The 27613-nt window shown below is 34.2% G+C and overlaps 1 protein-coding gene across 3 annotated transcripts in view; it reads right to left on the bottom strand.

Annotated features, from left to right (window-relative positions):
* The window catches only part of LOC136024796 (fibroblast growth factor receptor-like 1), a 71376-nt gene that overhangs the window by 7229 nt on the left and 36534 nt on the right, over positions 1–27613 (bottom strand). For 2 of the 3 annotated variants that reach the window (XM_065700264.1, XM_065700263.1), the window contains exons 4-8: positions 24483–24657; positions 20159–20334; positions 15323–15467; positions 9181–9371; positions 4390–4622 (exon numbers count right to left, since the gene is read on the bottom strand). In XM_065700264.1, coding sequence (XP_065556336.1) covers positions 4390–4622; positions 9181–9371; positions 15323–15467; positions 20159–20334; positions 24483–24657 — 920 coding nt within the window. The remainder of the gene's footprint in view (positions 1–4389; positions 4623–9180; positions 9372–15322; positions 15468–20158; positions 20335–24482; positions 24658–27613) is intronic. The other variant, XM_065700265.1, reaches the window with a different exon arrangement.

Below are 27613 nucleotides of genomic sequence, written 5' to 3'. Positions count from 1 at the left end.
CCAAGTCTAGTCAATCCAAGTCTACATAAATCAATCATAGGAATATAAAAAACACAACCATAGTTCTGACTTGTAAAATTGCAATTGTTAATGTGTAAGTCTATCAACCAGTTCGTGGTAACGAACTGTAATAAGGAGTGACCCGGCTCAATAGTAGCCCAAACTCTAAAAAAACTAAATTTTTGTACCAATAAATGCATCAAAAGAATCATATTTTTATGCTGATTTTAAATATATAAGTTTCATCAAGGTTAGTCTTACCCATCAAAAGTTCCGAGAAAATTTGCCTTATTTTAGAAAATAGGAGGAAACACCCCCTAAAAGACATAGGATCTTAGCGAAAATCACAGCAACAGATTCAGTGTATCAGACAACCATACTGTAGAAGTTTCAAGCTCCTATCTACAATTTTTTTTTTATTTACCAGAAGACAGATCACGAATGCGTTTTTTTTTTTTGTTTTTTGTTTTTTTCTCCAGGGATGATCGTATCAATCCAGAGAGAGAAGAGAGAGAGAAGTTTATTATTAAATACAAGACAATACAAAATACAATTCAAAATTGAATCGCAGTACACTTATTCCCCCTCGAAAGGCTCCATGGCCAGGGATACAAGGGGGATCATATGACCAGAAGTCATAGAATGTCTCGAGAGGGCTCATTCTAATGGAAACTAAAAGTTCTAGTCCCTTTTTGAGTGACCAAATAATTAAAAGGCACCTAGGCCCCCTCTCACGCTCATTTTTCCCCAAATTCACTGGATCGAAATTTTAAGATGGCCATTTATTCAACTTACTTTAAAAACCTAATAACTATGTCTTTGGGGACGACTTAATCCCCCACAGTCCCCGGGGGAGGGGCTGCAAGTTACAAACTTTCACCATTGTTTACATATGGCAATGATTATTGGGAATTGTACAGATGTTTTCAGGGGGACATTTTTGCACTAGGGGGTGGAAGTGAGTCAGGGGGAGAGGTTACGTGGGAGGATCTTCCCACGGAGGAATTTATCATGAGAGAAGAGAATTCCATGAAGGGAGTGCATGATTGACTTGTTATATTTATAAAAAACAATTAGAAAATAAAAAGTTTTTTCAACTGGAAGTAACGAGCAGCATTAAAACTTAAAATGGACAGAAATTAATACGTATTTAAGAAGATTCGTCTCATCCTCAATACCTCGCTGTTTACGATAAAATGTTTTTAGCAATTTCAACTATTTATTCTACGGCCTTCGGGATTCAGATGTCATTATTAAAGAGTTGGGACAAAATTCTTCATGTATGGTGAGGAAAAATTGAAACCTGTATTAATTCAAAAACGTTCAGAAATTAAATAAAAAAAAAGCTTTTTTTAACTGCAAATAAGGAGCGACATTAAAACTTAAAACGAGCAGAAATTATTCCGTATATGGAAGGGGGCTGTCCCCTCCTCAACACCTCGCTCTTTACGCTAAAGTTTTTATTGTTTTAAAAAGTAGAACTGTGAGAAAGAGTCATACTTTAGCGTAAAGAGCGAGGTTTCTTTTTTATTAAAAGGAGCAACTGAAAATGAAAACGAGTATAGCTGCAACTAAAAGGAAGAAACAAAGCAAGAAACAAAAGCAAGAAAGCAAGAATCTTCATATCCATGTGAATTTCGGTTAATCACGGGGACATATAAAATAAAAAGAATGTCGGTGTAACTTGCAAAATTATATCGGACCCTTTCTCTAATTAAATTTAAAAAAAAAGTTTTTTAACTGAAAGTAAGGAGCGACATTAAAACTTAAAACGACCAGAAATTACTCCGTGTTGGTGCTGTTCCCAACTCAACACCCCGCTCTTTACGCTAAAGTTTGACTCTTTCCCTCAATTCTACTTTACAACAAAGTAAATAACTTTAGCGTAAAGAGCGGGTCGTTGAGTAGGGAACAGCCCCTTTCATACACGGAGTAATTTCTGTTTGTTTTAAGTTTTAATGTCGCTCCTTACTTTCAGTTAAAAAACTTGTTTTTTTATTTAATTTCTGAACGTTTTTGAATTAATGCATGTTTGATTTTGGTTCTCCGCAAATGAATAATTAAAACGAAATTTGCGTATTAATTTTTTTTCTAAATGACTTTCTCTTAGTTTTGACCAGACGATTTTGAGAAAAAAGGTGGGGGAGAATGCCTAGTTGTCCTCCAAATTTTCGGTTACTTAAAAAGGCAACTAGAATTTTAATTTTTAACGTACGTTTTTATTAATAAAAATATACGTAACTTACAAATTAACTTACGTAAATAACTTCATTGAGCCGGGTGGCTCCTTACTACAGTAACTGTTACCACGAACTGTTTGAGAGTCAGTCTGCGGACTGCGGAAAATAAAACAACTTCAGTTGCAGCAGAACAGGAAAAAATATATCTTTTTATTAATATGTGTTTTAATTAGTTATAGAGACAGCTAAAATTTTGAGACATATATGGATACAACTAAAATTGAAAAATAATGGTTAATTCTATGTATACTTTTATGTTGATAAATCATAGGGACAACTGAAAACCAACAATAAATTTTTTTCCAACTAGAATAAAAACACAATATATAAGTAGTCATATAATTCTAGTTTATTTTTGTTCTGATTTAGAAAATAAAGTGATTTTTCACGGAGTCTTTTTCAATGGAAAGTAAATAAGACGGCACTAGACCCTTAAGGTCCAAACCGGCGGTGCTGATATCCGTTTCATGGCCCTTCAGCCAGGAAGTGTGATGGGGGCTGGGGTTCAACCATCATGTGCTTTCACACACCCGTCCTGCTTACTTTCCCCAGATTTCTCCAGATACCCATTTAGAGCTGGGTCGACTCTGGCTGAGCTTATAGAGTCACGCCACTGACTCCCGTCCCAAACTAAATAACTGGTCAAAACTGGGATTGAACCTGTTCCCCTTGGACAAAAAATTCCCACGCCAGCGCGCCAACTACTCAGCCAGGACGGCTTTCAATGAAAGGAAAAATTAAATTATAGATATTTTTGCAGTAAAAACTTAGACACAATTTACCTCTCTCAGTCATTTGTATTGACTTGCTAATGCAGTAACGGGGCAAACATGACCCTCAGTTCTCATTCATGTTGGAACATTATTCTCGACATAAATAATTAAAAAAAATACAGTTTCAAAAAAAGTGAATAACAAATCTTGCCATAAACTTCAATAAAACGTAAAAGTTCTAAGAATTGTCGAGAGATCTAAAAATCAAGTGCAGGAGGGATCAGTATTTCTTTAAGTGCTTAGCACCTTGACGGAATTTAATCAGTGAGTTTATACCCGTTAAGCGAATATGAAACTTTGCTGAATTGCCACTAATTTTACCGTAAACTGACCAATCACTTTGTCCTATCGAACACACAGTGACTGCTAATTGGTCACAGCTGATTATTAACTATCAAAGCTATGGACAAACGCAATGATTTTAGGTTAAACAGGAACCCCCTACTATATTTTTATAATGCCTTCAATAATTGTATTACAAAACTGTCTTCAATTGGTTTTTAATTGACTTATAGCTTCTTGGTTTGCTGAGTAAAACTGTTCTATTAAGAAGCTTTTAGTGAGCGAAATAGACAATCAATGGCGTGAACATAAAAGCATTATTTGCCCCCTCGACCCATCTTAGGTCTATTCATAATGAAAACCACTATTTTCTTAGATTTTTCTTCTTCTTTTTTATTTCTAAATTTAGAAGCTCTTAGGGTCGGTGTTGCCACCTTGAATTGTGAAAATGAATAAGCAGACTAATTCGTTAAGCTGGCGACACGCCGTCCGTGCGAATTCAACCATTTCGATTTGTTTATTTGTCTATTTGTTTTTATCCATTTTCTTTGGTTGTTTTCTTTGTTATTTTGAAATTTAGAAGCTCTTGGGGTAATGGGCCAGTCATTTTTTTTTTTTTTTTTTTTTTTTGGTGTTACCAGGTTGAACCCTGAAAACAAATAAGCAAGCTAGTTCCGGCTGAAAACGCTTTTCGTCCGTAAGAATTCAAACATTTCGATCTGTTGATTCCCAAAAATAACTACAACTTAAAAATCTGCATTTTCTCAAGCTGTTTGGTGCTTTCTCATATTTTTCTAGCTTATTTCTGGCTGGTTTTTCTACCATATTTCCTTCTTTCTTTTTTATATCATGCCCATTAGAATTTATCGCTCGTTAACTGTATATGCAGGCCTTTTTCATCAATGAATAAAATCGGGATCTTTCCTTATTCGTTAATGTATATGATTGTGTAAGTTTTAACATAATTAAGAAAAATAATCATTTCCATTTTCTGTGATACTTTAACGCCTTAAAATGTGATGCAAATAAGCTCAAGACTGTTACAAAATTTTACGGTAGTTGAAGTAACCGTTCAACTATATCACCAGACTTACCCAAATGAAATAAGAGCTGAAAAAACGGCAAAAACAATTAAGAGAACTTTCAATTCGTCTTTCTTCTTTTCTTCTGGCAAAACGGGGACGTGAATTTTCTTTGTGTCAAAACCGACTGAGGAAATGGCAAAGCATGCATAAGTACCAGCCTGTGATAGAGCAACAGGGCCAAGCGGAAGTTTTGAAAGGTATTCTCCTTCATTGATCTTTGAAAAGCTCACCTCACTCTCCTTCTGAAATATTGGCAAGTTCAACTTTGTTTATTAATGATATAAAACAGGGGAAGAGCAAAAAGAAGAAATCAATCAAATAGAAAAAAAACAAACAAAGAATAACCTTATGGCATTTATCATCATTCATTAGCTTAGATAAGGCGATAAGGGAATCCACAAAAAAAACATAAATAAAAGAAAGAAGGTAATAACCCCTTCTTGCAACCAACTCGAAAAATTGAAATAAAATACCTTCCTTTCACAACGAAAAGGGTGATTTTTCAATCTTAAATTATTTTCTTTTGGGAAAAAAATACGTTCAACCGTGAGTGGACCTTGAAATCCAGTTAGAGTAGGATGCTAAAATTTCACCTTGTGTTTTATCAAGGAGGTGAGGCTCTAAATAATTTTTGCTTCACCCTTCTCCACTTTTTCAAAGAATGTATGAACATATGAAAGAATTTTCAAAGACATATGAACAAGGATTATTCACTAAGTACGCAGATTCTTTTTTTAGTTTTTATTAATTTTTCCATTATAATTAATTTTGTAGAACAACTTTTCAATATAACCTCCTTCGAGATCGGTGCAAATCTGCTGGCAGTGCTTTCATCCTTTTAATTGTGTTTTTTTTTTTTAAGAAATCAGCAGACCCTTTATAAGTTATAGTTTTACTGGATCTTTTTCTTCACTAGTGCTATTAAATGAACGTATTTCGGCTTTTTTTTTTTTTTTTTCAGTTTCGGAAATACAAAAAGGTTGGATGAGACCGATCCAGGCCTTAACATGGATGTTGCTGCAACATATGCCGAGACTCTGCGAGATACGATCGGCGTCGTCATGATGGAAGACAATTCTACGATAGAGCTTTTTTGAGCCCTTTTAGCTAATTCTGCTTTAAATTTTCTCAAAATTCTATATTTGCTTTTAATGCAGTTTTTCAACCTTCTAAAAGTCTGCATACAACTCATTTAGATCCGGAAAACGATAATGGTACTTGTATGATATACGCCCTACCTAATTTTCTTCTAATATGTTTCTCTGACACTCATTCCTAATGAAAGGTACCAAAGTATGATAAAAATGTAATAACTTAGAAACACATTTGTGCTATATGTTTGCACATTAAGGGGAGGGGGTGGAGGTAAAGTATACCGGGTTTGCGTGCCTAATGTGTTAGGTACAACTATTCTGCATATTATGTAGTAAGAATTGTTTTCTAACTTCACACTATCCAAATGTTTTGCCCCCACCCTCAATGTGCAAATATATAGCCCAAATTATATTTTCCATCTATTCTGTCACTTTTGTTTGTCTTGTCTCACGCTAAGCTGAAAGAAACTAACGAAAAAAAACAGTTTTTATAATGTGTCAATGAATGAACAGCTTGAATGGTAGGGCGTTTATCATACAAGTGCCATGATAACTATTACCTTATTGGCAGAAATTCAGTATATTTTCTGAATGCCCCTTGTACTTTAGAAAATTGTTCCTTTTTTTTCTTTTTTTGTAAGGCAAAATATTAAAATGCAGACTAAAGTTGGAACATTTGACACCAATAAGTGCTGCTGCAATACTGTATTTTAGGACGATATTAAAAAGAAACAAAAGAAAAGGAAAAATAAACAAGGAGGAGCACTTCCTTGTGTAAGAAAAGGACTAAAAATGTAAATGAATGAAGACAGCATTTTCTTATGAATATTCTTTAAATAAAACCTGAATCAAGGTCCGTAGACTTGCCTTCCACATATCGGGGCTCTTGAAATGGATGAGCTATTTTGACCTTTCTGAGTGAGATGGATATCAAGCAAATTTATCCCTTTTGTAATAACTATGGGCTATAACCACAAAGTAGCTAATTTGGAATTGGGATGTGATTTTATCTGGTTTTAATCGGACAAATTGCAAGGTAACAGTAATTATTTTAGCATAGAATATCGCTGTGTCACTAAAAAATCTCTAAACACCTGAAAATAAGCATATTCAAACTTCCTTCAGCAAATTTTCCCCTAAAAGAATTCTTAATCTTGCATTTGAACTTGGTATTTTCTATATATTCCCCTATCATCTAAATTTAGCAAATTCTTTGAAAAAACTACGCTTTTTCGTCTCATTGCTTTTCTAAATTCTATGTAGCCTTCTTTGTTCATGATTTTTATTTTGGTTGCCAAATGAAGCTCTTAACAAAACATGCGTGCGTGACCTTAGCACCTTTTGACCTTAGCTAGCATCGCTACCGTGCACTGTGTCCCAAAAATAAATCGAGTTTTCATAACTGTATTGGTATCTAAGCTGTGCTTCTCATGCACATAATAGCAACTATAGTTCTTCCTCTACAGATGTTCTGGTTTCTTTAGCTGACGAAGGCAACCTTCACTATTCTTGCAGTAACGAGGCTGAACTCTGGTCAGGTCTATTAAATTAAGAAGGTTTATATGTGGTTTGATTCTAGCTATCTTATCTTAAATTATCTCAAGTGAAGTTTTTCTTTTGTTGTCTAGCGTGTTTCTCAAGTTTTCTTAAGTTAACTCAAATTCAAGTGAAGTTTTTCTTTTGTTGTCTAGCGTGTTTCTCAAGTTTTCTTAAAGTTAACTCAAATTCAAGTGAAGTTTTTCTTTTGTTTTCTAGCGTGTTTCTCAAGTTTTCTTGAGTTAACTGAAATTCATCTGTCAATTGGTGCCATTATCAAGATAACAATGTCCGATTCTTGGTTGTTTTTCTTGATATATCTTTCGAACTTCTTATTAATTTGATAAAAATAAAGGGAGTCTCAGTGTTTTAAGAATGCATAAGCACACTTTTTCTGGGTCGATTTGGAAGTCCTTGAAAAGATGTTTTTCACTGCTTGGCCGAGTCTTATGTTTCATACTGTCTATTAATATGGATGTAAAATTTTCCTTCTCTTTGAAAATACCTGTCTAAGGTTTATAATAAAGCCAGAAACCTCATTCAGGAGCCTAATCCTTCAGAACCTATCCACTCCGCTATCTTGAATCACTTTACATTCATTCAAGCCCTGGTTTTCACTTTTTCTCAGTTAATAATGAATTCTCTGTGCCCCTAAATGTTCCGCCGTCTTTTAAATCTCGAAAAAATAAATATCATCCTCGTAATTCAAAAAAATCCTATTCATATACTGTTTATTCCATCTGTAAGGTCGGACTTAAATCCTGTAGTGAGTCATGATGTCTGGAAAAATAATGCCTGAATCAGGCCTAAGGTATCACTCATTTGGTTTCTTTAAAATGATTAATGAAAAATTTTTGCTTCTCTTAAATTTTTTTTTCTTTCTTTTTGAGTTAGTCATTAAGTGTTGTATTGACTGGTGCATTTTATCGCTCCTTTAAGGAGCCCTCATGGGGATCAATAGATCAAGGAGCCCTCATGGGGATTACTGCTCTGTATTTAATCTATTTTTAATGGTTAACATGTATGATAATCCCAACCAAATATACCTAAGTATGATAAAAATATAATACTTTAGAAACAAATTTGGGCTACATATTTGCACATTAGGGAGTGGGGTAAAGTATAGCGGGGCTGCATGCCTAATGTGTTAGGTCAATTATTATGCCTATTATGAAGTAAGAATTGTGTTCTAACTTCACAGGGTCCAAATACTTTTCCCCCAACCCACCCTTCTAATGTGAAATTATATAGCCCAAATCTTATATTTCCTATCTATTTTGTCACCTCTCTTTGTTTTGTCTCACGCTAAGCTGAAAGAAACTAGCGAAAAAAAAAGTTTACAGTGCGTCAATGAATGAACAACCTGAATGGTCGGGAGTATATCATACAAGTACTTTTTAATGTATTATGAGTAAATCTTTTCTGATCTACTCGGATTTTTCTCGGAAAGAAGTGTTCAACTTCTTTCATTATACCAATACCCTATGCGATTACAAAGGTGACATTCAAACCTTAAACAGTCATCAACTAAGACACCCAAATGGCAGTAAACACCACATTCATTAAAATCTCCCAAATAAACTCCACTTTGTCAAATCAGTGAAAATAATTCAGACGCCTATAAAAAAAATCTGTTGACAGATTTTATGTCATTAAAATCGGAGATTTTTATGTCCATCGGTGATAATTAAACTCAAATAAACTCGTGCAGAAAGTCAGACGAGGTTAGCTATTTCCATCTACCAAATTAAATTATAAAAATTGCTTTAAATATTTTTTTTTTTTTTGGTTGAAAAATGCCTCGAAAACTGCTTGACAATAGTTGGAAAAAGTAAAATTTTCTATTTCTTTGAACAAGCTCTGAAAACTTGTCTCTAAAAAAAAGTCAAAATAATATCATAACTGTCACTCAGTAAATGGAGAAATCTCAAAATAGTCAATTCAAGGATTGGAGTGTCTATTCCTTTTGCAGCAAGTTGCAGATCTAGGCAAGTTAAAATTTAGAATTATTGACATTCTAGATGTGTGTACCTATACTTGTGCATTGTATTATGGTATAGTATTTATGTAATATACCCTATTTCGCACAATAACATAGCCTAGAGTGATATTCTCAATTCTTTTTCTTGAACAGTTAAGCATTTCATGTTTCTTTCCAATTTTTACTTACAGAATAGGCCTTTCCATTGTACCACAAGACGTCTTGATCTTTGAGAGGCCTTTCTATCCATTTAAACCAATTAATTTGAATCATACTGTCTTCACTGCGGACTTTGCATTGAAGGGTAGCCTGGTAGCCCTCCCTAATTTCTTTTCGTGATGAGGAAACTTGTATTATTTCTGGTTTACCAGGCTGTTTTTCTAAAAAGACAAAAGAAAATCAAGGGAAATTAAGTAGCCACAATGTTGACGGTTGTTAAATATTGTTCTAAAACATGTGAGCTTCAACAAAGTTGAGAAACCAGGGAGTGAGACTTCCAATAGATAGGCTTGGAGAAGTATTTTGGGCAGCTTTGTTAATCTTAGGTGGTTTGCGACTTCAACGAGTTCTTAGTAAAAGAAAATCAATGTGAAAAATTAGTTTAATCATTCCGTAACAACATTTGTCAGTGTCATTCCATGACACTGTTGCTCTGCATTTAGACGATTTGTATGGATGTTAAAATACCACTTTTTCTACACAGCCTACTGTTTTCTAGCTACAAAGTGTTCAGACCCTGAATTTTGAACTATCTGGGCACTTACTAAAATCGGGCATTTGATACCCGGGCCAGGGCTCCTATGAATCTAGACTCGGGCTAGTAGCTTGTTGCAAGCCTTGGTGCATCTAAAGTAGTATCTTTCCATATGTTTTCTGCATCGATTTTCATGAGAACCGAAATTAGCAACCCGCGCCCCTGTGTTTAGATACCTATGAATTTCTTTGTTATCGAATTTAGCAAGCTACTGTCCTGGCTGTAGATTCGCAGAGATACGAAACTAGGTTCCGAGGAACCGAATTTAGATTTATCTGACTATTTTTACCAATTTAATCAAATCTAAAAATATAACGTAATTATTGTGTCTATTTATCTAGCATAAAGTTCAATCTAGCAAAAGAAAAAAAAAGTATTCACAACAGGTGCGATAACATAAGGTAATCATATTTATAAATATACCTAATTAATATTCTCAATTTTACTTAAATTATAAACTCTAAAGTATATATTGATATATTTAAAATAATACATTTTAAACTGTTTTTGCCAATTTTATCCAGCATAAGAGACTCGCTATTCTTGGTCTGATATAACAGATTATCTCTTATACTTTAAAATTAAAACTCAAATAACTCCTTTATCATTAAAATTACATTTAAAAGCTTTATTCTACAAAAATACAAAAAACACGATGCAGAGTCAGTAAGATTTTTTTTTACCAAAGAAATGCCATTAGGTTAAAAGCCTAAATTCAGTATAAGTAATTATACTTTACTGTCAACCAGTGGCGTCAAGTTGGGGGAGGAGGCATTGACCCTTCAGACTTTTATTCCCCCTGGACTCTGATAAATACTTCTTTTTCAGTATTTTCACTGAAAAACGGCTCATTTGGTACTTTCACTGAAAAAAAGAACAAATTTAAATTGCCCAGCCCTCCCCTAAATTTCGAAAAAATTTGTTTTTGATTCCTCTCACTGACCCCTTTTAGTTTCTGTGAATTAACACTTTGGTACTCGGTTGTGAACAAAGGTCAGTTTGTCAGTGATCCTGAGTAAGAGCTAGTAACTGGTTAGCATGTTTAAATTTAGATGTATGGATTTTTCTTCCTAATTTTAAATAAATACGGCAGTAAGATGCGAATACTTTTTTGTTTTACATTTTTGTCTTACTTAGGTTTTAGTCGCCTTTATTATTCGTGGCTGATGGATATTCGAATATTCTGTCCAACTATTTTTATGTCTGAGATAGTGTTTTCATACTTGCCGATTTTTCGTTAGATTTCACGATTTTTTTTTTTTATAATCCCGATAAATAAACGACCAATAGCGATGCTCCAATTATCGAAAAATTCAAATAAATCTTGGTTAATGAAATACAGAAAAATATACAAAATTTTATTTTGGATTTTGGAAAATTGCCAGGCTCGTATAGCTTGATTTGTATATTTAGAACATAAATAAATTGTGTAAAAGACCAGCTTTTCAAATAAAAGTAAAGAGAGGTATTTCAACAAGGTTGAGAGTATTCCAAAAATGAGAATCAATGGTGCATTCTCCTTATTAACACCGATGAAGTAAACGCTTTGTTTGGTTCTCAAAATGTATCTGAGACCACCTATAGAAAATCTTCCAATTATAAGGGAGCTTTGCCTTATTTTGAAAATAAGAAATAGGGACAGTATCAGAATGGGGATCAATAGGGCAATCCCCCCTCCCGTTGGATAACAGAAAATAACAAAAACTTTCTTTTGGAAGCTTCTGTATTAAAGTTTTAATAAAAACATAAAAAAAGCATCTGAAATATGGGGTTTTCTTACTTTTTCATATTCATTTTAAGAGAAAAATTACTACCTTTCATCGTACTAGAAGTTTTTTAACTTAGACTATTGAAAATCATACCCATTCGTTGCAACAATAATTTCAATGATGACAACAGGCATAGTTCGTCATTTCATAAAAACACTATAACATCTTCAGCTTGAAAAATATTGCTTTATTATTATCTAATATCTTAAACTTTAATATTTTTAACTTTATTTCGCTAACCCCTCTTTTATTAGCATTATCACTTATTCTAAAACCTGTTGTACAGCGAATACTGGACCCAACAGCAAACACTGTACAAAAAGAAAACAAGCGGACTTTGTTACAAGTAAATAAAACTCCTCTTAACTATTAGAAAGATATAAAATAGCAAAAGGTTATATTTTTATTATAGCCCAAGCTCTCAACCCTTAACAACACGCTTTTTCTTTTTTCTTTTTTCTATATTTTAGCACATCCTTGTAAGTTCCGCTTGTGTTGTGCTATTATATAAAAATGATTGTTGTATCTAGTGTACTACACTAGCAGAAGGTACCAAAAAATTATCCCTGTCTTTTTATTGCATCAAGCCCCTTTAGAGTAACATATAGATTGCAGGGAAAGGTGAATTAACCGAACCTCCAAAATATTCTTGAATTCTGTTCAAGAACGCACCAAAGTATGTTCTTGAACATACTCAAATAGAAATGGCAACAGTAATCTAGTGGGCTTAAAGAAGCAACACCGAACTTTTCTTTTATTTAAGTGAGTAAAGATCTCACAAAAGTAATATAAAATGTAAGGAATGGTGAATGAAAAGGTCCATTTAAGAAATAGTGGAGAACTAAAAGGGTTGGCAAAATGGCAGCAGTAGAAAGTTTCTCGGAACATCCCAATCCATGCTGGAAGCTGCATTTATGAAGTGGAAGATATCGCTTATTCTCAAACTTATGTATAAGAACAAATTCAAAGACCTTGAACACAGAAGTGGAAATGATAATATCCTGGAATGAAGTACACGGGGTTGGCAAAATTGCAGCAGTAGAAAGTTTCTCGGAACATCCCAATCCATGCTGGAAGCTGCATTTATGAAATGGAAGATATCGCTTATTCTCAAACTTATGTGTAAGAACAAATTCAAAGACCTTGAACACAGAAGTGAAAATGATAATATCCTGGAATGAAGTACACGGGGTTGGCAAAATGGCAGCAGTAGAAAGTTTCTCGGAACATCCCAATCCATGCTGGAAGCTGCATTTATGAAATGGAAGATATCGCTTATTCTCAAACTTATGTATAAGAACAAATTCAAAGACCTTGAACACAGAAGTGGAAATGATAATATCCTGGAATGAAGTACACTTAGAAAGGGGGTTTCCTTTTAAGGAATAGATGTGACATTATTGTGTTTCCTTCTTAAAACAATAAAGGAACAATACTCAGGGCTTGAATCATCTGGATGAGTAATGCTAAATCCTGTACGAGAGACACGCCTTCATTTGCAGACTGCTAGTTCTGTCGATAACAGAAGAGGCTTCAGCATCAACCTTGACATCATTCAGTTTTTATCTCCCTCTCTCTGTCTTTCACTAACCCCTTTCTCTTAGTCTTAATTACACAATTAATTTATTTTTTTGTCCGTTATTTTTTTGAAATAACTGACTATCAAACAGTTCGTGGTAACGAACTTTAGTAAGGAGCGATCCGGCTCAATAGTAAACGAAACTTTAAAAAATGAAATCTTGATACTAATAGATACATCAAAAGAATTGAATTTTTATGCTGATTTAAAATATATAACTTTCATCAAATTTAGTTTTAGTTATCAAAAGTTATGAGCCTGAGAAAATTTGCCTTATTTTGGAAAATAGGTGGAAACACCCCCTAAAAGTCATAGAATCTTAACGAAAATCACACCACCGCATTCAGCATATCAGAGAACCCTGTTGTAGAATTTCCAAGCTCCTATCTACAAAAAAGTGGAATTTCGTATTGTTTGTCAGAAGACCGATCACGGGTGATCATATCGACCCAGTGGTCCTAGAATGTTGCAAGAGGGCTCATTCTAACTGAAATTAAAAGCTATAGTGCCCTTTGTAAGTGATCAAAAATATTGGAGGGCACCTAGACCCCCTCTCACGCTCATTTTTTCCCAAAGTCAACGGGTCAAATTTCTGAGATAGTCATTTTGTTCAGCATAGTCGAAAAACCTAATAACTATGTCTTTGGGGACGAATTACTCCCTCACATTCCCTTGGGGAGGGTCTACAAGTTACCAAACTTTGACGGGAATTTTTAATGGGATGGAGAGGGGGTTGAGGGGAAGAGGTTATATGGGATGATCCTTCCATGGAGGATGTTGTCATGGGAGGAGAGAATTTCGATGAAGGGGAGCATTTTATTTTAATATTAAAACAAAAAATAATGAAAAGATAAACATGAAAAAGTTTTTTCAACTAAAAGTAAGGAGCTGCATTAAAACAAAACGAACGAAAATTATTACGCATATAAGCGGTTAATCTCCTCCTAAATACCTGCTCTTTAAGCTAAAGTTTTTTTTAGTAATTTCAACTATTTCTTCTACGGTCTTTGTGATTCAGGGGTCATTCTTTGGGACAAATTGGGACAAAAATTACGCTTTAGTGTAAAGAGCAAGGTACTAAAGAGGGGGCAGAACCCCTCGTATACGTAATAAAAATATACGAATATAAAAGTTTGTTACGAAAGTTAATTCGGAAGTTACGTATATTTTTATTAATAAGAACGTCCGTAAGAAATTAAAAGTTCTAGTTGCCTTTTTAAGTAACCAAAAGATTGAAGAGCAATTAAGCCTCCTCCCCCACCCTTTTTTCTCAAAATCGTCCCATCAAAACTAAAAAAAAAAAAATGCAAATTTGTTCTAAGTATTCATGTGAGGAGACCCAAAATCAAAACATGTCTTAATTCAAAAACGTTCAGAAATTAAATATAAAAAAAAACAAGTTTTTTTTAACTAAAAGTAAGGAGCGACATTAAAACTTAAAACGAACAGAAATTACTACGTAAATGAAAGGGGCTTTTCCTTCCTCAATGCCCCGCTCTTGACGCAAATTTTTTTTACTGTTTTAATAAGTAGATTTAAGAGAAAGAGTCAAAGTCTTAAGTTTTCATGTCGCTCCTTACTTTCAGTTAAAAAACTTGTTTTTTTATTTAATTACATTTAAAAACCTTTCTAGTAATCTAAAACCACTTTGCATGAATTTATTTAGTTTCAGAGCATTTTAAACAGAATTGATTGCGAAGTTCTGCTAACTTCACTCTAATTTTGTTTCTTCTCAAGAATATTTTGCAAAAAAAGTTGCAGTTAATTGAGATAATTATGTCGAAAATCGATACAATAAATATACATGATTTTCAACTGATATTTAAAAAATGCAAAATTGTATGTCCAGTGCATCGGTAGGTAATGCTTTTAAATAAAAGTTGTCTCCAGCAAGCTTTTTTGAAGTCTTGACCTTAACTTAATAATCCATTTTTACCCAAAAATTTTATTAGTATCAGTATTTGTGGCAATAAGGTGTTACTTGGGTGAATACTTGACCATTCCTTCAATTGACAACTGCCCCTCCTCCAGAAAATCTTGATAGTGCTTTCCCCCTGGGGAAAATTACTGGTTATTTCCATAAAGTAAAAGCCTGGAATATATAAATGTCTTCCCAGAATTGTTACTAAGTGTGTATATGCTTTCTTTTTGTATTAATATAAGTTTTTCAAACTAGTTGTGTATGAATATAGCGATCTTTAACTAAAAATTTCATAAATTCTCACTTACCCACTATCAAAACAATGAAGGTGTGTTTCATCATTCCGAAGAAATTCGAAGCAATACAGCTATAGTTGCCACTGTGGTCTCGATTGGTTTTCTCTATGATTAAACTACCGGATGGACCAATACTACTTCTTATTAGTTCTCCGTCCTAAAAGCAAAATTAAATGATATTTAATGCTGTGGCTCAGCATTTTACCACTCAAACTCTCATTGCCTTTAGATGACCACCGAACAACGAAGGAGGCAGCAGAATGGGGCAACTCACCTTATATAAAATTTCTGAAGAAATTTAATTTAAATTTTATTTCCGACGAAACCTTTGCCACTGCGAAAATTAAGCTAATGCAAAACGAACCCTTGAAGTGGCACTTTATATTTTTTTTTTTTGGGGGGGGGGGATAGTTAGAATATGCAAAAAACATAAAAAAGCTATTATTATAAACATTAAATCTATCTATAAGACGAACAATCATGGTCCATCCATCTTTAAATTCCGAAGAAATTAAATAAAAATAAAATTCCGAAGAAATTCGAAGCAATACAGCTATAGTTACCAATGTGGTCTCGATTGGTTTTCTCTATGATTAAGCTACCGGATGGACCAATACTACTTCTTATTGGTTCTCCGTCCTAAAAGCAAAATTAAATAATATTTAATTCTGTGGCTCAGCATTTTGCCAATCGAACTTGCATTGCCTTTAGATGACCACCAAAAAACGAAGGAGGCAGCAGAAGGGGCAACTTACCTTATTAGAAGAATAAAAATATGCATAGAAATATAGAATTTTGGAAGATTGGAAGCATATGGTATTTTTCTGGCAAAAATCATTTTTGCAACTTAATCCCACAGAAAAACTTACCCCCAATGATGTCGTGGAAATGTCAATTTATATCCTATATTGAGAATATCGAAATTTAAAAGAATCAAAAAACCATTTAACATTAGTTCAATACACCGTTATTTATTTCCTTATTAACCTAGGCATGTAAGTACGTCGACGGCTTGTGACAGCTGTTGACTGCTGTCATTAACTTGACTTTCCATATTCTAATCTTAGTTCGAATGCTAATCTTTTTAATATTCGAAACTCTTTTCGACTATGAAAAAAAAAGCATTGTCCACTGGCTATTCTACTTTTTACGTCATCACTGCACTAACTATCGTTACTAATAAGTCTATCCAGGTAAATGAAGCTATATTACTGGTCAATTTTTTCGTTATCTCTTTTGTGTTTTCATTTATTCCTAGTCTAAAAACTTGGCCTTCTTAACATTGATTTATAGACCTTTCTTTCCTGAGGGAACACCCATAGCCGAGGAGCTATTTATATGTGTGTTTTCTTTGTTTTTATATTGTGTGTGTTTGTTTATTTAATTGGCCTTTGTGGCCTGAGCCTCAACTTAGTGAGTCTCTAACAGTAATAATAATTATTTTTATGATCATTGCAATGGATTCACAAACTGGGTTCATTATAATAAATGATGATCTTTATTTTTAACATCAGTAACAACAGTCATGTTTACCCCAGTGTCCTGTTCTGATCCTGCCAGAGCCGGTCTTCGATTTACAACAACATAGTCAATCAATAGGGCTAGCCGTTTTACCGTGATTAAGTATTATTTTAACTTGCAATAGGCTAGCTTATGGCCGAGTACGTATTAGGGATAGCTAGATGTGTTTTTATGACCCTTCCATACCAAGTCCCTAAAAAACATGATATTTCTACCTGGGATATTGTCTATTTTTTCCGTTAACTCGATGTAAAATAAACAGGCTGTACAAGAACACTTGTGGAGGAAATAGCTTCGCAGGTGAAGGAAAACTCACTGAAGGTGAGAAAACTTTACTCAAAAGCCCATGTTTTCGCTAGTCCTAAAATAAAGTAAGAGGGACAAAATTCGAAACTCTATAAAAGTTTGAATTTAAAAAATCAATGATAAAAGCAAAAATTGTTGGATTTAAAGGAGAATAAGTCGAAAGTAGATCATGGCACAGGTAGATGTAAAAATACTACCAGATAATTCCAGTAAATAATACAAGTGATTTCGTAGTGGATGGTAAATAAAAGCGTCTCAACAAACTGTGGCTATATAAAGCATGGATCTTGAGCCTCAGTTTGGGAGGAGTGGCTGTGCCAAAAGGGGAAAGTGGGACATCCCCCCTCAACAATTTTTTTTAAATAACTGAATTAAAGCCTGGTTTAATTCAGTTACTTAACGCAACGGGAGATCAACTGGCTCACTTTGCCGCTTGCGCTAGGCATTTGGAAACTTTGTCAAAGTCGAGATTGCCACTAAACGTCGATAACCATTGGCCAATTAGAGGCGACCCCAGTCAAAGGGAAGGTTAAGGACTCGGTGTCTGTTTCATTTGGTGAGTTGTAATATTTTCGACCTACTTTGGTACCATCACGGTGTTGTAAGTTTGTATTATAAGATGAATGGATAATCTAAGCGTCTGGACACCAGCGTGAAAGGCTCCTATAGAAATGGGACAAAAAAAAATACAGAAAATTCTCTCTTAAAATACAATGCCCGAGAACGCACTCAATGTTTAAAAGACAATTTTTGAGGGTGAGGGGATTATTTAAAATGTTTTTACCGGTACTATTGGCAAAGGTACTCAGAAGCAATAAGAAAAAGTCTAGTCAGTTGGCTGGGAAAAAAAAGATAAATTTTGGTGAGAGTGCAAAACTTATCCCAATCAAGATGAAAAGCAGACGCAGGAAAAGATTCACAGAAGATAAACTGTACATTTTGATGCAGTGGCCAACAAACTCTTGAGCAAGTTTAAATTTTTGCCCAAAATTTTCTTTATGAGACTAGAAGAGAACTGAATCAGGTTCAGAATATGATGTCTAGAAAAAAAAGGATAAGTGGGTAAAGGGGGTGGTAATGGTGCTAGTATACCTGGCCCTATTAGCAGGAAACGCATCTTCCAAAGAATATTACCGCGCAAAGTACATCGTTGAGGTACGCCAGAGAGAATAGTTGGTATTATGGTATCCTACAACTGGTTCTACTTGTGAAAAAAAATAAATATAACCAGGTCTCCTATCAAGGGAGATATGAAATATACTAACTTGACTAACTGACTCCCGGTTGTTATGAGGTGCACATGCTTCTTAAATCTCTTTAGAGTATGATGGAAAGCAATTCGGCATAAAGAAAAATACTACCTTGACCCTTATAATAGATGACAATCCGGTAACTTCATCAGAACTGTAAGCTGTTTCAGTACTACCGAATAAGGCCAACATTAGGTTGTTGGCAGATGAATTGGCATCATTGTCAGGGTACTTCATATAATGTGGTGTAGGTGCTAGCAAGAAGGCAAACATTTACAGCATTGGTGAAGGAGTCTGGAATTATGTCGAGTTCAATGATGGAAATTATATTATTCCATTTGGCTATATCTATTACGCACTCTTTATCTGTGTCTCTGTCTCCGGGGAGGAGTGATAAGTAATGGCCTTTAGTATGCTGTATACAGATCACAACACTGTCACTGTTTAACCTTCTTGTCTTGAGTTTTCACTTCCTGGGGCTCTCCTTAACAGCACAGGAACGTTTCGGGCTTGCGTTTATAACACAAACCGTCTGTGAAAATTTTATTTCGTTGATATGTTTCATTGTTTTTATTTCAGAAAGCGATTGATTTTTCAGTCCTTAGTTCTTTTATATAGTACTCAATAGCATAATCTAGAAATTATTCTTAAACAAATCTTTTAGGAGGGGCAGTTGCCTTAGTAGCCCCCCTTGTATCCGTGCTTGGGCTCTACTAGCTAGAACGAAAAAATATAGCATATCATTATCCTTTCAGACTAATGTCTTGAATTTCCTTAAAATTCTAAGATTTTTGCACTGTTTTCTTGAATTTCCCACAATTTTCATACAATTCGTCTTTTTCCATAGTCATCAATTTTATTATTGCCTCCTTTTGAGCCTTTAATCCAGTTAGTGTTGGCACTTGATTGAGATAGACTGATTTTAAATCTGCTTACAATTAGATGATTCTGTTTAATTTATTGGTAATTTAACTTGCTACTTATTGTTTCGCTTTTATTGAAGGGGGTTTGATTGCTAGAAAACGTATGGATAAGAATTATCTTAATTTTCTTTATCTACGGACTTTTAATCCCTCAGCTGCTTTATTTTTACATAAAATAAACGGACGAAAGTTCAAGTAACCCCAAGCACCAAGTGAGCCAGGGACAAAGCCCAATACCATTTTTCAGTGTAAAAATTTAGGTTGACAAAAACAAAGAGGGAAATCTAAACAATGAAGAAAGAAACCGAACTACTGTCAGTAGAAAGAAAAGATACAAACTAAAACGACGCGGACATTTTGCCTATATGAAACGAGGTATCTTCAGCGCTGATAAAACAAAGATAAAAACTAAAATAACATAAAAGCAAATAAAATCCGAAACCAAAAATAAAAACCAACACAAATCTATATCTATAATTGTCACTACTATATCTATATCTATAATACTACTACTATATCTATAATTATCTATACTACTATATCTATAATATATCTATATCTATAATACTACTATATCTATAATTGTCACTACTGTGACTGAGCGTTACAGAAGCTAATAGAGTTGCTTCAGTGAGAGCACCAAAGCAACTGGATAAAATAAAAATACAATGAAATTAATTGAAGAAAATAATAACATAAAATAATGAAGTTAAAAACCTGTTGCCAAGTAATCCTATTGTTTGCTACTACAGCTGCAATTCTCCTAGGTCTTGTATTTAATCTAGTCCCCTAATCTAGTACAAGTGATGGGCATAATGCATATGAGCATAAATAATCTTCTTACCTACCTTTTCCCAGCGAATTGAAGGCACTGGAACCCCTCTTACTTCACAAGTAAGCATCATACTTTTACCAACCATTTTAACTAGTTTATCTCTATGTGATACTTCTGGGGATATGCTGATAATAGATGGCGCTTCGGCCTGTAGTTGTTTTGAGCTTTCTCTATCTTTTATACCAGGACCTAGAAGTAAAGAACTAAATGATGTATGATATCAGCACACTCCCTCCCTAATCTTGAAATGGGCCACTCGTCCCATCTATGTGACACTTCCGGGAATATACTATCAAACAGTTCGTGGTAACGAACTGTAGTAAGGAGCGATCCGGCTCATTAGTAACCAAAACTCTAAAAAATTGAATTTTGATATCAATAGCTACATCAAAAGAATCGCATTTTAATGCTGATTTTAAATATATAAGTTTCATCAAGTTTAGTCTTACCTAAAAAAGTTACGAGCCTGAGCTAATTTGCCTTATTTAGGAAAATAGGAGAAAACACCCCCTAAAAGTCGTAGGATCTTAACGAAAATGACACCATCAGATTCAGCGTATCAGAGAACCCTACTGTAAAAGTTTTAAGCTCCTATCTACAAAAATATGGAATTTTGTATTTTTTGCCAGAAGACAAATCACGGGTGCGTGTTTATTTGTTTGTTTGTTTTTGTTTTTTTTTTCCCCCAGGGGTCATCGTATCGACCAAGTGGTCCTAGAATGTCGCAAGAGGGCTCATTCTAACGGAAATGAAAACTTCTAGTGCCCTTTTTAAGTGACCAAAAAAATTGGAGGGCATCTAGGCCCCCTCCCACGCTCATTTTTTCCCAAAGTCAACGGATCAAAATTTTGAGATATCCATTTTGTTCAACATAGTCGAAAACCATAATAACTATGTCTTTGGGGATGACTTACTCCCCCACAATCCCTGGGGGAGGGGCTGCAAGTTACAAGCTTTGACCAGTGCTTACATATAGTAATGGTTATTGGGAAGTGTCCAGACGTTTTCAGGGGGATTTTATTTTGCTTGGGGGTGGGGCTGAGGAGAGGAGGCTTTGCTGGAGGATCTTTCCTTGGAGGAATCTGTCATGGGGGAAGAAAAATTCAATGAAAAGGGCGCAGGATTCTCTAGCATTACTATAAGAAAACAATGAAAAATAAACATGAAAACGTTTTTTTCAAATGAAAGGAAGAAGTAGCATTGAAACTTAAAGCGAACAGAGATTATTACGCATATGAGGGGTTCTAAAAATACTTTAGCATAAAGAGCGAGGTATTTAGGAAGAGACAAATACCTCGCTCTTTATGCTAAAGTATGTTTAGTAATTTCAACTATTTATTCTACGGCCTTTGTGATTCAGGGGTCATTGTTAAAGAATTGGGACAAAACTTAAGATTTAATGTAAAGAGCGAGGTATTAACGAGGATACAAACCCCCTTGTATACATAATAAAAATATAAGATTATGAAAGTTTGTTACGTAAGTTGTTAATTTATAAGTTACGTATATTTTTTACTAATAAAAACGTTCTTTAAAAATTAAAAGTTCTAGTTGCCTTTTTAAGCAACCAAAAAATTGGAGGGTAACTAGGCCTCCTTCTCCACCCCTTATTTCTCAAAATCGTCAGATCAAAACTAAGAGAAAGCCATTTAGCCAAAAAAAGAATTAATATACAAATTTCATTTCAATAATTTATGTGCGGAGAGCCAAAACCAAACATGCATTAATTCAAAAACGTTCAGAAATTAAATAAAAAAACTAATTTTTTTAGCTGAAAGTAAGGAGCGACATTAAAACTTAAAACGAACAGAAATTACTCCATATATAAAATGGGTTGTACCCTCCGCAATCCCTCGCTCTTTACGCTAAAGTTTGACTCTTTGCCACAATTCTACTTTTTAAAACAATTAAAAGCTTTAGCTTAAAGAGCGAGGGATTGCGGAGGGTACAACCCATTTTATATATGGAGTAATTTCTGTTCGTTTTAAGTTTTAATGTCGCTCCTTACTTTCAGCTAAAAAAATTAGTTTTTTTTTAATAAATAAATAGGGCTTACTCGTTTATCCGTCTTTTATGTCAGGTCTAGAAGTGAATGTGTTAACGACCCCAAAAGGTATCTGGAGCCGTGATCTTCCCCCTTCAATTTGAATCTTGTGCACAGTATGTGACTTTTTTTTTTTACAAATAATAGACAAAAAGAGATGTGTCTCTCGGGCCTGAAGACTACACTGCACATATCCCACTGGACCCTAATTTAACTTTGTTTCTTCCCAATTATTTATGCAGGTACAATATTTTTGTGCAATATGCCTTTTTCAACTATGCTGCAGCAATTAAAAACAAAAAGAAAAAGAGAAAAAAAACATATAAAACAAAAAACAAAAAAGAAAAGAGAATAAAAACAAAAAAAAAAGAGAAAAAAACGCCAATTTTGCGATACAAAAGTTGACTTTGTCATGTAACTTTGTGAAGATTTTCTTTAAATCTTAAGAAGATTTATGAATATTTACTTTGGATCTTTATTTTAAAGAAACTACTCGCTAGCTTATTTGGATAACTCTTTCTATTAATTGCAGTTTTAGCTCATATCTAAGTGAAATGTCGATTTTTACTAAAGAGCAGGGCAAAAAACTTCAAAATATTCCAAATTTGTTGAAAATCGTATAAATGTCACGTGAAACAATGAAAAATTGAAAATAGATGCCGCTTTTCAATAATAGACATTTGGTAAGTTAAACCGAATTTTCTTAGTTAAAGGCTTACGTGTGCTGAATTATTTTTCAAACAAATTTAAGCCCATTTCTTTCATCGCTTAGATACTGCTGAAAATTGACTTATACCTCTCTCATAAATACTGCGAAATTTCATATTTATAAGTTGGCACGTCACAATCATTAATAATTCAATCAAGCATATTGTTTTCACCAAGAGAGAGTCAGTCAGAATGTTTAATTACAAATTTGTCTTAAAAGATTACAATTACCTACTAGCTGGTCACGTATTTCACCTTTTGAGTCAGCTCATATTTCTGCGGGGCTTTAGATCCAGCAATATCCCATGATTCGTTTGCCAAAAATCTGAAGTTTCAAAAAGTCCGAAAGGATTAGATAATAATAATAATATAAATACTTGGTATAAGGTATTTTTTCACAAGCCGCAAAGCCAGATCGATTTAGCTTTTCATTGTGTATTCCCATTATTCAAGTCTAGGGTAAGCCTGGCAGACCGCTATTCGTAAAAACACAAGATTGGCCAAACTAGGAAACCGAATCCAGCCTTCTAGTGGAAAGTGTATCTGGCTCGTGGTTTTGGCACCTAATTCAAATTATTTCGTTCTTCATTTTATTCTCTTTGTTCTTCATTTTATTGTCACTCACATTAAGAAATGAGTAGTATTCTGAAAACTTTGAAAATAATGACTGAGATCAATTATTAACTCTGGTTTATACATAAGAATTTATTATGACAATGGGAGTGCAATAACTTGCATTTTCATTTGTTAGCATCACCTAGCCGGTAGAATAATCACAATTCTGTCTTATAAGCAAGCTTTCCTGTTCATTTTTTTTCCAACTGACACTTTTTTGCCACTAAGAAACAGCTTGTCACAAATAGCCCCTAGGAGAAAACTAAAGGGGAAAATAACAAGAAGTGGCTTTCCTACAGGAGCATTGCTATTAATTCATCCATAGGTCTATTCACACTAACCTGGGGGAGAGGGCTATTTCCCCCATTTGTTTTGGCAACTTCATTAAAAAAAATAGAAAATTCAACAAAATTACCTCCTCTTGATTTTGAAAATACTTTTGGCCCTCCCACTTTCCTGTATTTTTGCGAATTTACTTCCCTGGATTGATTATCTGAACATATACCAAATAAACAATGAAAAAACATTGTAGTTGGCTCTTAGGCTAAACAGCTATGGGTAGCAAATAAAAAAAAATATAGAGTGGGGCAAATAAGATTTATATACAGGAGAAAGGCAATTTTTCAAGATGAAGGGGTGGATTTTTGGTTTTGGTTTGTTTTTGTTTTTTTAATGAAAAAACGTTCCTTTTTTTAACGAAAAAGTTTTTTTCAATATAGAGGATAATTTAGGGAAAAGAATAATCTAGGGGGAAAGAATTTGGCAAAGAAATAAAGAGAGAAATAAATATAACAATACGATTTAGTTACCACTGTACAGAAGCACACCCTATCAGCTTGGACTTCTCTTCGTGCCTCCCCTCCCCTAAATTTCACCACAAAAAAAAATAAGACTAATTAATATTTAAAATAAGACTGAACTCAAAGCTTCTTTTAATTCATTCCTGTAATAGAAATGTAATAGAACTTGCCTGAGACGTAAACATAAATTATTGCATCTTCTGAGCCATACCCCGTAACGGCAGTGCATTTGTAAGTGCCACCATCTCTTTCGGTTATGCCTCGTACTTTCAGAACTCTTCCTCCTTCCTTTGTTTCAAATCGAGAATCTAAGACGGCTACATAATGGTTTTCGTTTGGAAATACCTAAAAATCAAAATTCGACAAATCATGTCGAGTTTACCAGATGTTACTGCTATTAATAAACTATCAAACAGTTCGTGGTGAGAAAACGACCCGGCTCAATAGTACTAAAACTCCAAAAAACGAAATTTTGATATCAATAGATATTCAAAAATAATTGGATTTTTATGCTGATTTAAAATATATAAACTTCATCAAGTTTAGTGCTACCCAACCAAACGTTACAAGCCTGAGAAAATTTGCCTTATTTTCAAAAAAGGGGAAAACCCCCTAAAAGTCGTAGAATTTTAATGAAAAGCATACCATCAAATTCAGCGTATCAGAAGACCCTATTATAGAGAATTCAAGCTTCTATCTGCAAAAATGTGGAATTTGAATTTTTTGCCAGAAGAAAGATCACAGATGCATGTTTATTTGTTTTTTTTTCCAGGGGTGATCGTATCGACTCAGTGGTCCTAAAATATCATGAGAGGGTTCATTCGAACGAAAATTAAAAGTTCTAGTGTCCTTTTTAAGTGACCAAAAAGATTTGAAGGCAAGATGGCCCCCTTCCCTACCCCTTTTCCCCAAAATATTCCGATTAAAATTTTTAGATAACCATTTTGTTCATCACAGTTGAAAGTCCCAATAACTGTGCCTTTGGATATAACATGACCACCCCACAGCCCCAGGGCAAATGTCTTTAAGTTATAAAAATTGCCCATTGTTTACGCTAAGTATTTGTTGTTGGGAAGCATGCATACATTGTAGGGTAGGAAGACGAATCTTCTGTTGTTTTTTTTTCACGGAGGGACTCTCCATGGGGAGGGAAGTTTACAGGGGGTGAACTTGTCATAGGAAATTATACAGTGGCGGAATTTGCCAGAATTCCTCGGAAAAATTTATTTTATGTTTCTTGCTTTGTCTTTTCCGTCTCAATTTTATGTGTGGAGTGGTTAAGGGCGATTTTCCTGGATATATTTTCACCGAGATTAAACTGTCCAGTGGATATATCCATAGGCGTGGGGCCAGATTTCCTAGGACTATTTATAAGAGAATCAGAAATTAAATATAAGAAAATAAGTTTTTTCAATTGAAACTAAATTAAAGAACTTTATATGAAGGGGTTCGCCTCCTACTCAACAGCTCGCTCTTTACGCTAAAGTTTGAATTTCGTCCCAGTTCTTTTTATAACGACTCCTGAAACACAAGGGTCGTTTAATTAGAACAATAAGAAGCTTTTTTCAAAAGTACTAAAACACTTTAGAGTAAAGACCGAGGTGTTGAGGAATTTGATGGTGAGATCTTCATCAAGGTTCTTTGAATTTTAGGGGTGTTTTCCTATAATCAGGCAAATTTTCTCAGACTCGTAATTTTGATGGGTAACACTAAACTTGATGAATCCTATATATTTAAAATCAGCATAACAAGTTGATTGTTTTGATTTATCTATGTTTTATGAAGTTTCGGTTACTATTGATCCGAGTCACTCCTTACTTACAGTTTATTACCATGAACTGTTGGAAAAGAAGAGCAAACTTCCCGAAAGATGGAGCAACTAACAATACATATAGATATCTGTTGAAGATATAATAAGCATAAAAATTGATAAATTAAAAGACATAAGAAGCAATTGAAAAATAGTGTTGATACCTAAACAATAGACACTGGCACTAGATGCATAAGTATCAACAAGAAACATGTATATAAAGCACTGATACACAGGCAAAAAACGCAAACACTAGACAAGCATTAACTATAGACAGTTAAATAAACAGCGTTGCTGACGATGGATGAGACAACATTAACACAGAAGAACGAGAATCTAGACCCGTTTATCAACAACAAAAGCTGGAAAAATATATAGAAAATACTCTTAAAATAAAAATTTCCAGTCAAAGGGGACTAAATAGAAATTGTGTTTCATGATTTCTGTCTTGTTGAAAAATATATCCTATTTGGCCGTTGGCAAATCGAAAATATGCTCTAAAAACAGATGAAATTCGGTTTAAAAATTCTATATTCACATTATGGTTTGTGACTTCACCAATCCCTTCAGATCTGGTAACGGACAGGTTTACACTGCTAGCAGACACGCCAATATCTATTGCACTGTCTCAAGCATTTGCCTTATTTTCTAGAACTATTCGTCTTACTGTGTCTCTGTTGGCGATTTCCTTGCCATGACATGGATTAAAAGTCACGACAATATATTTTACCCATAAATTCTTTTAGTTCGAAATCTTTCTAAAGTCAAATCTCGAGCAGAAAAGGGTTTACAGAGAATCTAACTAGAAATAACGCTGCAGCGTTGCCTACAGCAGAGAACCATAAGGGTTCAACGTTACATTACTATTATTCATTAATTTTTTTCTCCGAAAGCATTTTTTATGGAAGGAGGGTCGTGCAAACTTCGGAGTGGGATCATTCAATTAAAAATCGGAAGTCTTATTTCCCATTTTAAGAGTCAAAAGTGATAGGAGGGCAACTAGCCCCTCTTTTTTCACGCCCTCTTTTCCCCAAATGCATCCGATCAAAATTTTGAGATAGCTATTTTTTTTTGAAAATAGTTTAAAGGTCAAAATAACTGTACTTCTTGGGAAGTTTTTAACTTGCGAAGTTTTTATGGAAAGGGTGGACTTCGGATAGACTTCGGAGAAGGCTCATTCAATAGGAAACTGAAAGTTCTAGCTCACGTTTTAAGAGTCAATAGTGATCAAAAGGAAAAAAACCCATCCCTCAGGCCCTTTTCTTCAAATGCTTCTGATCAAGATTTGCAGAAAGGCATTTTGTTCGAAATAGTCTGAAGGTCAAATAAACATGGTTCAAGGTTTGACCCCCCCCCCTCGTCCAGCCCCCGTGGCAAGGACTGTAAGCTATGCAAGTTGTACATTGTTAACATATAAGGTTATTATGGAAGGGATGGTCGCATAAACTTTGGAGTGGCATTATTCTATTTAATTCAAAAGTTCTATTGCTC

Source organism: Artemia franciscana, chromosome 3 (genome assembly GCF_032884065.1).
Source record: "Artemia franciscana chromosome 3, ASM3288406v1, whole genome shotgun sequence".
In the NCBI taxonomy this organism is placed as follows: Eukaryota; Metazoa; Arthropoda; class Branchiopoda; order Anostraca; family Artemiidae; genus Artemia; species Artemia franciscana.
This window is presented reverse-complemented; position numbering and strand designations above follow the sequence as displayed.